This window comes from Silurus aristotelis (assembly GCF_946808225.1).
Source record: "Silurus aristotelis genome assembly, chromosome: 4".
NCBI classification, from domain to species: Eukaryota; Metazoa; Chordata; class Actinopteri; order Siluriformes; family Siluridae; genus Silurus; species Silurus aristotelis.
In genome coordinates, this window is record NC_139577.1 from 29,429,007 (window position 1) to 29,440,847 (window position 11,841).

Here is an 11,841-nt window from a genome sequence, read left to right on the forward strand (position 1 = left end):
AAAAACATTTCAAGCATATGACCTTTCCATGAACAGGACCCAGTTTGAATCGATTCAATAAATTCATCTGCAGGTTACATTGATAATTCAGTATAAATCCAGCAAACATCCACTCGTTTTTGAAATATCATGCTCTTAGATTGACAAACTATTCGTGATGTCATAATTCCAATATATATATATTTTTTTACCAATTAGACATAACTGCAATTAATCGTGCATTAAAATACCATTAGTTTAAATAAATAAAGAAGAAACAATACATGCCTGGCTACTTGAGCCACATTTTGTTGTTACAGCCTTATAGCAAATTGGATTAAATTCATTATTTTTCTCAAAATTTACAAACAATACCCCATAATAAGAAAAAAAAAATAATAATAATAATCACATGTACGTAAGTATTCACAGTCTTTGCCATGACACTCAAAATAATTTTCAGGTGCATCCTGTTTCCACTGATCATCCTTGAGATGTTTCTACAACTTGATTTGAGTCCACCTGTGGTCAATTCAGTTAATTGAATATTATTTGGAAAGGCACACACCTGTCTATAGAAGGTCCCCCAGTTATCAGTGCATGTCAGAGCACAGACCAAGTCCAAAGAATTGTCTTTTGAGACAGGATTGTATTGAGGCACAGATCATGGGAAGGGTACAGAAAAATGTCTGCAGCATTGAAGGTCCCATGAGTACAGTGGCCTCAATCATCCATAAACGGAAGGAACCGCCAGGACTCTTCCTAGAGCGGGACACCCGACCAAACTGAGCGATCGGGAAAGAAGGGCTTAAGTCAGGGAGGTGACCAAGAACCTGATGTTCACTCTGAAAGACCTCCAGCATTTATCTGTGGAGAGAGAAGAACCTTCCAGAAGAACAACCATCTCTGCAGCACTCCACCAATCAGGCCTTTTTATGGTAGAGCTCCCAGGAAAAGACCATCTGCAAATGGCAAATGAAGGACTCTCAGACCATGACAAAAAAAAGTTAACACTTTGGCCTGAATATTAAGAGTCAAGTCTGGAGGAAACCAGGCACCGCTCATCACCTTGCCAATACCATCCCTTCAGTAAAGCATAGTGGTGGAAGCATCATGCTGTGGGGATGTTTTTCAGCGGCAGGAACTGGTAGACTAGTCAGGATCGAGGGAAAGATGAATGCAGCAATGTACAGAAACGTCCTTGATAAAAACCTGCTCCAGAGCGCTCTAAACCTCAGAGTGGGGCGATGGTTCATCTTACAACAGGACAACGACACTTAACACACAGCCAAGATAACAACGGAGTGGCTATGGGACAACTCTGTGAATGTCCTTGAGTGGCCCAGCCAGAGCTCCGACTTGAACCCGATTAAACATCTCTGGAGAGATCTGAAAATGGCTGTGTCTGGCGCTTCCCATTTAACCTGATTGAGCTCGAGAGGTTCTGCAAAGAAGAATAGGAGAAACTGCATCCCCCTCCAAATAAAATATAAAAAATTCATGCCAACCTTGTAGCATCATACTCAAAAATGACTTGAGGCTGTAATTGGTGCCAAAGGTGTTTCAACAAAGTATTGAGCAAAGACTGTGAATACTTCTGTACATGTGATTTAATTTCATTTGTTATTTTTAATACATTTGCAAAAGTCAAACAAACTTCTTCCACTTTAAGGAAAATAATTTTAGAATGACACTGTTGTGATGCACTGTACAGTGTTCTACAATGACGTCATCTTTGTAATCCCTTTCCAAGTTTTTTTTCCAGCAAAGGTTTAAAGCAATGCAGATAAGTGGTCATTTTCAGATTTTAAACATGAACAGCTAAGCTTAAAATAAAAATGTTGGTACGCTTAGCGCCCAGATCAGCCTGGATTAGTTTCCCATGAAGGATGTTCCAACTCTGATTATTACTAATGAGAACTTTGATTATAATCCAGTATAAATTGGCAAGACAAACACCTAGGGCCTTCAGTAATAATACTTTACCTGTTTTCCTAGGACACGTCACCCTCATTCGCTGTGTGTGCAGATTAATGGGAATGAACTCCAGGTATTTCTGCGCCTTGCTGCAGCTCGGCTTGAATGAAGGACCTGAGGACAGAGCAAAGGGCATGGACATTAACAGTGCATATAATCCATGCTATTTATTATAAAAAGAACAGCACGGGGCAGTTGCCCTTGCAATCAGAGACACTGGCCGAGTTTGGCAACTCCCTCACCATCTGCTTCGACTGAGTTATGGGGCCACTCAGTCCTGAGGACGATACACTTTAGTGGACTTAGTTGTGAAGTAGGGGAAGCAACAGTTTAATTGATCACATGTGGAGTAACTATTTCGATGTCACTGGGACCCTAACGGTCCTTACTAGCCAAAATACAAATCACCTACTGATTGAATAAACAAGCTCTATTAAAATCCGAAAGATTAATTAAATATCCATTGGGTCCAAACCAGGGGGAGTGGTGGCTCCAGCGGTTAAGGCGCTGGGTTGCCGATCGGAAGGTCTGGGGTTCAAGCCCCGGTATCGCCAGGCTGCCACTCTTGGGCCCTTGAGCAAGGCCCTTAACCCTCTATGCTCCGGGGGTCCCTTACGAGGGAAATTTCAAGGTCCGTGACGTCGGAGTGACGTGGGGCCGCCTTCCCGTGGGCTCACCACCTGCAGGAGGGACCGTAAGGGACGGTGCTGTGAGGATTGTGCAGCAGTCGAAGGCGGGGGCCTGCTTAGACTGCTGCCCCCGTGACCCGAATTACGGACAAGCGGGAGAAAATGAATGAATGAATGGGTCCAAACCAATGTTTTTAATTTGACTAGTTTTATCCTGAGCTGCACAAATAAACGTGAAAAGAATCACTCATTGACCTTGACTGGCTATGGTATTGACCAATGATATTGGTACACTTTGGCAAGTGCTGTCAAATCTAGGCTATGGGATAAAGTACAGAAATCTGATTATGGATGCATCAAATTGAGTGTCTAAAAAAAAATAAGCCTACATAAGGATCTGTTAATTTGTATCTTAATCCGGTAAGTAGAGGATTTCATGGATTTACTTTTGTTCGAAGCTACCTGCTTCGAACAAAAACCATCCAATTAAAACCTCCTTGAAAAGATAACACAAAGTCACAAAGGGAGAGTGTGTGAATGGCTGTCACACATCATCCTCTTTGTGCTCACTTTAAATATGCAAACACTACAATCCCACTACAAAACAACACTAAGCTGTTAAAGAACTTTTTTTTATATAACTGAGTAAATAAAATGCTTGTTTTTTTTTTCTTCACTTGTGTACTTCACGAACTTGACAAATGAGCAATAAGGTAGACAAACACTAGCTGTAAAATAGAAAAGAACATAAGCCATTAGTACACAGGAAATTTCACTCTCCACAAGCTTGGTGATCTCTCATGAGTAGTGATCGATATGGTGGAAATCCAAACACTTGATTGCAGCACAGCAAAGTGAAAAGATTAACATGGTAGTCTTTACTCTTTACTGTTGGAAGTGCATCAAGAGTTTAAAGTCTACTTCGTAACATAAAACCCAGGAACACTGCCAAGTTGTGGTTTGCTATAAAACCTAGAGGATCCCTGATTTTACACAGAGCCTGGTACCAGAACGTAAAAAGAATCTTGTCATATTAAAAAGATCTTCTCAAAACTTAGTGTTGATGATGCTGTAAATGTGATGATTTATGTGAAGATTCACATATGAACATAAGCATCCATTTAATCCTCATTTACTGTTATAATAATTTTTTGGAAAGATGTTCCACAAGATTTTGCAGTGTGTTCATGGATATTTCTGCTCAGCCACAAGGGTGTCAGTATAGCTAGTATAGCTAGGTACTGATGTACAGGTAGGTGAGGCGAGGAGGCCTGTGGTGCAGTCAACGTTCCAGTTTATCTTCATATATTTCCAGAGACTTAGAATTATCTTATTTATACAACTGAACAGTTGAGTTTCACCTGGTGGTCTAGTGGGTAGGATGCGGCGATCTCACCGCTGCGCCCTGGGTTTGATCCCCGGTCAGGAAACCAACCCCAGCCACTCTTAGTGCCGGTCCCAAGCCCGGATAAATGGGGAGGGTTGCATTAGGAAGGGCATCCAGCGTAAAAACGTGCCAAATCAAACATGCGGATGATCCGCTGTGGCGACCACTAATGGGAGAAGCCAAAAAAAAGTAAGTAGTATACAACTGAGCAGTTGAGGTGTAAATGCCTTGCTTAAGGATCCAGCAGTGGCAGGATGGTGGTGGTGGGATTAGTACTAAAGACCTACCAACAGCTTAACTAATGGGTTACCACTTTCCTTCCAAGATCTTCCACTCCACTCCATGTAAACCATATTAACATTTACGGCATTTACACCCTTATCCAGAGCGATGTACAAGAGTGCTTTGAAGTTTCTATCAATGGAAAGATCAACACTGGTTCACTTTTTCTTTTTAAATGAACACATAAAACAACAAGTAAAAACAAGTGCTATGTCAAGTGGTTCAGTTAGAGGTTGGGCTTCATTCATTTTTGAAGATAGCCAGTGACTAGTGTGGTGCCAGAACAGAAAAGAGTATTGATGTATACCTACCTCTTACACTGACAGATGGTGGAACCAGTTTATAGAGCTGGTTTTGTGCACAGCGGCATTGTTGCGCTAGAACAGGTTTGGGTCTCCAAGTTGAAGTGTAAGGAGAATTGAATGCTACCACATTCAAAGAAATCCTATGGATTGTGTGCGTTCAAATTTGTGATAACAGTTTTGGTAAGAATCACATTTGGAAAAGTCAGGTATTCTAATACTTTATAAATCTCTGTCTGTTGTTACACAATATTGACAACTCATCTTCCTAAAAGACTGGTTGGAACGACACCTTATCTTTCTAGACGGCTAGAATTTTAAAGATTTATCAGTAAAACTGTATTTGCGAAGGGGCTCTAGTTAGTTAAGGTCACTGAGAGGAAGACTGCAGTGTAGAGGTTTGGCTTAGAAGTCAGAGGATTGCAGGGGAAGGAGCACTAACAGTGCTGAAAGTGAACTAGCCTATGAGTGTGTCAGACACTGAAACCACAGGTCCTATACCCATTACAGGCTAAAATAAACTTAAAATCCCCTGCCTGTGGTATGAGACCTTGCGAATAACATCCTGTGTACACCTGAGCTCACAATTTATACACTCAAATACAAAAGAATGGGGCTAAAATTGAACAGGTGTACATTTGCACATTTATTTATGATCAGAATTAGAGCATTTTGCTTTTTTACTTAAAAAAATAAACAACCTAAAAAAATAATAATTCCAGACCATTTGTGTCTTCAATCAAATTTCACACAAAGGGACACTATATAATCAGATAAAAGATTGACCTTGACTGTAGAAAGGTATGGTTTTAATACTTCAATTAACAGACAGCTACTCAAGGAAGAGGTTTCATGACCTGCATTTCAACGTGGAAAATATCATTTACTCTGACAACAAAACCAGTTCCTGTTCATATGAGATTATTTTCACTGGAATACCCATTTTGACATTTTGGCACCAAATACATTTGTAATGGATGAAAAACTTGTTTAATCCGCTAGTTATGCTGAATATGACATGCCATATCTAAGCACATACTGTATATTTATAAATAAAGTATATGGACAAAAGTATGTGGACACCTGACCATAAGATTCGTATGTGCTTTTTGAACTGCCACAAGGGTGTTAGTAAAGTCACATAGTGATGTAGTTTAGGTGAGGACGCCTAAAGTGCAGTCAGTGTTCAGATTCATCCCAAAGGGTTTCTCTAGGGTTGAGGTCAGAACTCTATAGCAGGCCACTCAAGTGCTTACACTCCAAACCTGGAGCTGGATCTTCCTGGAGCTCAGTTTGTGCAATGGGGCACTGTGATACTGGAACAGGTTTGGGTCTCCTAGTTCATGTTAAGGAAAAATTACTTTTTTATCAACCCATTTCAGTTACAGTTGATTATACAGAGGTATGAAACAATCTGCATCTTTATGTATTATGATAACAGACACAGATCCTACATCCTACATCTTATTTAACAAAGTTTCTCTTTCCCCTCAAATCATCCTAAAACACAGGTTGAAACTACTTATTATCTTTGTAAACAGCTGGGCTTTTGAAAAACCACTGGAATATACATTAGAAGATTTATCAGTAAAACTGTATTTGTTAAGTGGCTCTAGTTAGTCAAGGTCACTGAGAGGAAGACGGCAGTTTAGCGGTTTGGCTCAGAAGTCAGAGGATTGCAGGGGAAGGAGCACTAACAGTTCTGAAAGTGACCTAGCGTTTGAGCGTTAAGCTCTGATGCATATGAAAGCGTTTCACACACTGAAACCACAGGTTCCATACCCATTACCGGCCAAAAGAAACTTAAAATCCCCTGCCTGTGGTATGAGACCTTGTGAACAACATCCTGTGTACACCTAAACTCAAAATGTATACACTGTTTAGTAAAATAAAATAAAATTGGACTAACCTGTAAGATGTTCCCTAAAAGCTTATACAGTCAACATCCCAATTTATCCCGGGATCAAGATCTTCCATTGTAACCCATGGCTGACTGTGTGTACAGGGGTATTGTCATGATGGAACAGGTTTGATTCGAAGGAACAGTTTATCCTACACAGATGTGTTCCTCTAAATTTGGGGCAAAGGCTTGAAGAAAAGTCACATCTGGCTATGAATGTCAAGTGTCCTAATACTTTTAAAAGTGTGTATGTATAAATATATTTACCAGCATCTAATGTGGTATAATTAAGACACCTACAGCAGTATAACTACACTCATTTATTACTAGGAAAACATTGTGCATTGCTGCAGCACATGTGAATATAATGTGTTTTCATGCCTATAGCTGACATTGTAATGGACCCTTTAATCAGCCTGCAGTTTCACGCTCTTCTGATTGATTATAGTTTATTTCTCCTGCTAATGAGCTCCGTGTAGGTAGTGTGAGGATTATTTAAAACTCATACCAATTAAGTGGTTAATATTAAAAAACGAGAGGCATCTTCTTTCAATTTCTGACCCCGATAAGTAGTGATCGCTGTTTCCCCCAAAGTATTGTTTTTTTGCCTATTTCTGCCGGTATGACCTGTGTAAAGTTAAATATGTATGAAGCACTGTGGCTTGCCCTGCAGAAGGAGGCCACAGCACCTTATAATTACCCAAAACTGTGCCAAGCTGTATAACAACGTTTCTCACGTAACTCACTTTCGTTTGGTATGAAAACAGACTGCACGCATTTGTTGATATCACGTCTGTTTGCTAATCGATTTAACAATTTATTTATTTTTTTTACATTTAATACAGAATATATACATTTTGTTCTTTTCTGCAAATAAAAAAGTGCTTATTGAATAAAGAATTAAATTCCAAGCGGAAAATTACAAATAAATGTCTAGGCATAAATAACTTAATTATTGTAAAATATATGGCCTTTGTTTTGCAATAATCTGATCAGAAATATTCAATAAATATGAATATCAAAACTAAGTGATCAAGAAAAACTGTCAGGTGAGTACACTAATAACATGGCTGTTAGTATTGCTGTTTTATATGCTGGTAAATACAACCAATTATAATATGAATATAAATAATAATAATAATAATAATATTAATAATAATAATAATTATTATTATTAATATTATTATTATTATTTAGCTTACAAATTGTCAGGGATTCACCCTGCCACGCCCCCCTCTGTAGCTGTCAGGGATTCACCCTGCCACGCCCCCGTCTGTAGCTGTCAGAGATCCACCCTGCCACGCCCCCCTCGATAGCAGTCACGCTGCTTCCCAAGATTACCGACAGCTGTGGCTCATGAAAGATCAGACTACATAAACTCACGTTCTTGAGTCACAGGCTGTCGGTCGTTATATTGTCAAGCTGGACAATCGCGTGGCTGCTCGACCGCCGGCTGTATATGCGAATTCCACTTCCGACTTGGATTACTCATTGCCGAAGGCTTTATGGATTATGCTTGGGACATTTGGGACACAAATCTTCCCAGAAGTGGCTGTCTCAACAAAATTTACCTCATGACAGACCATGTGATGCTTGAAGAAATTGCAAAAAAAAGCCTCAGATATCATTTTAAATGTTCAGGACAATACAATACAGAAAAATATGGTTTGTGTGGATGGTTTGCCAGGAGAAAGCGTTCTCAAAGAAAAAAAAAACCCTCAGTATGGCTCAGGTTTGACAGAAAGAAAAACAGAACGTGAAACAAAATCCAGTCTTTCAGTAAGAAATCAGGAAAAAAATTCATTCTTTTAGAAAGAAAAAAATAATTCTCTCACAAAATAAAGAAAGAATTCATTCTTTCAAAAAGAAGAGAGAACGAAAAAACGTAAGGTGTTCTATAATTGTCACATGTACTTTTATAGCACGGTGAAACTCTTTCTTCCCATACACATCTGACGTTAGGAAGCTGGGGTTCAGAGCACAGGTCAGCCAGGATACAGCACCCCTGGAGCTACGGGAGTTAAGGGCATTGCTCAAGGGCCCCAAGGGTGGCAGCTTGGCAATACTGGGGTTTAAACTCCTCTGTATACCCATGTATTCTAGAGTCAAATGTGAAGCCATGTGTCTGACAGCTAAAACAGTCAAAATTGGGTCATGCGACAGGACAGTAATCTCAAGCACTCCAGCAAATCTACAGCAGAATTGCTAAAAATAAAAAAACAAAGGCCCAGCTAAAGTCCAGACCACAATCTTACTGAAATATTGTTGCAGTACCTTAAGAGAGCTGTGCATAAACAAATGCACACAAACCTAAATGAATTAAAGCAATGCTCTTCCTTCACAATGATGCGAGAGAATGATAAATTCAATCGCAATTACTTACTGCTGCTAAAGGTAGTTCTACAAGCTAAATCACAAGGTGTACTTAGTTTTTCCCACATTGTAACCCTATAATATCCGAGCAAGGCCCTTACCGCCATGTGCTCTAGTATAATGGCTGAACCTGTGCTTGCTGGGATATGCAAAGAAAAGAATTTCACTGTCCAGTGATCTATATGTGACAAACAAAGGATCTTCTTCATTGATATGAAATGCTAGATAATACTAGCCGCTAGTTATGTTTTTTATTAAAAAAACTGTCACTTGCTAAATAGTTAATTGTAATATTTTGCATTTAATTGCTAATTACTGCTAATAACATTGCCTGATACTCCGTTCCACAATATTTTAGCCATAAAACCAGCATTGGTGATGACACTAGAAGTAAAGGCTGGTCCCTGGGTGATCAGACAGTGTTTGTGTGGCACTCTGACATGGCCTGTCTCTCTCTCTCTCTCTCTCTCTCTCTCTCTCTCTCTCTCTCTCTCTCTCTCTCTCTCTCTCTCTCTCTCTCTCTCTCTCTCTCTCTCTCTCTCTCCCCCTCTTGGGAAAGCTCGCAGGCTAATGGAGCTGCCACAGTGGCATTAGCCCCATCATGCCCTCCATCTGTGAGGCCAGGTGCTTCTGGAGGCAGGAGGAGGAGGGAAACCCTGCTACTCTGACCCTCACATACTCAGCTGCGGGGGTAAACACAGGTTTGTAGGCAAAGAAACACCTGCACACACTCATTAGTGAACGTTTTCTTTTTCACGCCCGCTGCTGTACACACTGTTAAAACCAGAGCGTGGCACACATCACCTCAGCACAGCATGTGTCTGGCTCACCAGTGAAGCCTAAGGGACCCTTCATGAAACGGCTGGAAAAATTTCTCCGCACTTTCTCAGTGTCTCTCCTGCCTGAGCTGTGGGAGGCTCACACCGGCAGATCCGTATATCCAGCCGCGGGGCTTCAGCTCAAACTGCAGCCGGCACAGCATTGATCAATGCAGCTAGAGCTCTGGCGGTGCTCAGAGTGTGCTTAGTTGACCTCCTCCAGCAGATGTTGTTGTTCTTCGCACAGTGTGTGTGTGGGCTTATTGTTAGTGTAGTCCCTCTGCATAAATGGTGGCTGCATAGTGCACAAATCAAGTCGGTACAAACCTGGCATTAAACTCGCTGCCGATGAATAATGCATCACAATGCTCTCTTATGCAGGTACGTGCCTTTTTTCAAAGCATCTGATCTATGAAGCTTAAAGGGAAGCAAAGCTCAGACCTCTTATTGTGTATTAGAAGCTGTAAGCTCATTCACTTATCCCGCTTAGACCTGCACTTGCCAAGATTTGTCCTCCATTTACTACTGTGATGTGTGAAAGAGTTTGACTCTCTGCTTATCGCCTGCTAACTTAAAAGTGATAGTGATAGTAAAACAGATTTCTATTTAATGCTGCTCTTTCAAAAAGCTGCAATGCTTCAATCATTTTTAAAAGCACTTCCCAGTTAAACACTGTTCAGTTCAATAAATTTTTATTTGTATAGAATTTTTTACAAAGTCTCAAAGCAGCCAAAAAAAGGGTAATAAAGTTGTATAAAAGAGTGTATTAATTGAGTGCCTATAAGTTTGTTCAATATAAATGCAAGTTTAATCCCAATGAGCGAGCCAGTGGTGACTGTGGCAAAGGAAAACTCCCTGAGAAGGCATGAGTGAAGAACACTGATCATCTCTCCGTCATGGCGCTTGTTAGTGTGTAGGATATATTAGGCAGCAAATGAACATTTTGTCCTCAAAGTCGATGGGTTGGAAGCAGGAAAAATGGGCACCCGTAAGCATTTGAGCGAGTTTGACGAGGGCCAAATTGTGATGTCTAGACCACTGGATCAGAGCATCTCCAAAACTGCAGTTCTTGTGGAATGTTTCCGCATTGTTCAGTATCTATATCAGTTCATTGTCCAAGTGTGTAATTATAGTGTTGACTAAACTACAACGATCAGGCACAGACAAGCGTAAGGAGGGAGTTGGACAAGGGCCAAATTGTGATGTCTAGACGACTGGGTCAGAGCACCCTAGAGCTAACCCTAGAGCTCTTGTGGGATGTTCCTGGTCTGCAGTGGTCAGCATCTTTTAAAATTGCTTCAAGAAAGGAACAGTGGTGAACTGGCGACAGGGTCGTGGGCAGCTGAGGCTCATTGATGCACGTTGGGAGCGAAGGCTGGTCTGTGTGGTCTGATCCGAAAGACGAACTCCTGGAGCTCAAACTGCTGGAAAAGTTAAAGCTGTTGATACTCGAAGGTCAGGACTGTTTTAGCAGTCAAAGGGGGAACAACACAATATTAGGCAGGTGGTCATATTGTTATGCCTGATCAGTGTGTGAATATATATATATATGGAATATGTATGTGGTTGTAAACTAAAAAGTCAAAAGTTTGACCATTTAATGGAACATCTCACCTATATAAAATCCTATTCACTTTAGACTTTCCACTAGAGTTTGAAATGAGGCTGTGTGGATTTCAAGTCAAGTAGCTTTGATTTGTGCTCATTCAGCCACTAGAGTATTCGTGAGGTCAAGCATTGATGTTGGGTGAGAAGGTCTGGGTTGCAGAAGCTTACAATTCATCCCAAAGGTGTTCGATAGGGTTGAGGTCAAGGCTCGGTGTAGACCACACAACTTCGACTTCAATCTTCAGGGAGCTGGTTTTGTGCACAGAGGCAGTCGGTTAGAGGTTTGGGCTTTAGTTCCAGTACAGCAGAATTTTAATGACACATCTGACAAAGACATTTAGACATCAATGTGCTTGCGAATTCGTAGCAACAGTTCGGAGAAGAATGGCACATATGTTTGGCAATGTAGTGTATATCTAGATGAGGATTATACGTCCCACTGAATTACAAATGAGCATTTATGTAATAATAATTATTATTATTATTAATATAATTAATGCTAATAATAATAATACCAACTGTCTAGACAGAAATTTTGGCTGGTTAGGTGAGATAAAAGTGGAAAGTCTCTGCACATCTGTCTAAT

The 11,841-nt window shown here is 40.5% G+C and overlaps 1 protein-coding gene across 31 annotated transcripts in view; it reads right to left on the reverse strand.

Annotated features, from left to right (window-relative positions):
* The window catches only part of inpp4b (inositol polyphosphate-4-phosphatase type II B), a 765,675-nt gene that overhangs the window by 585,208 nt on the left and 168,626 nt on the right, over positions 1-11,841 (reverse strand). For all 31 annotated transcript variants that reach the window (XR_014533081.1, XR_014533082.1, XR_014533083.1 and 28 more), the window contains one exon: positions 1,966-2,070. Coding sequence is in view for 26 of the 31 variants with exons in the window: in XM_083538648.1 (XP_083394774.1) it covers positions 1,966-2,070 (105 nt within the window). In the remaining 5 variants the exon portion in view is untranslated. The remainder of the gene's footprint in view (positions 1-1,965; positions 2,071-11,841) is intronic.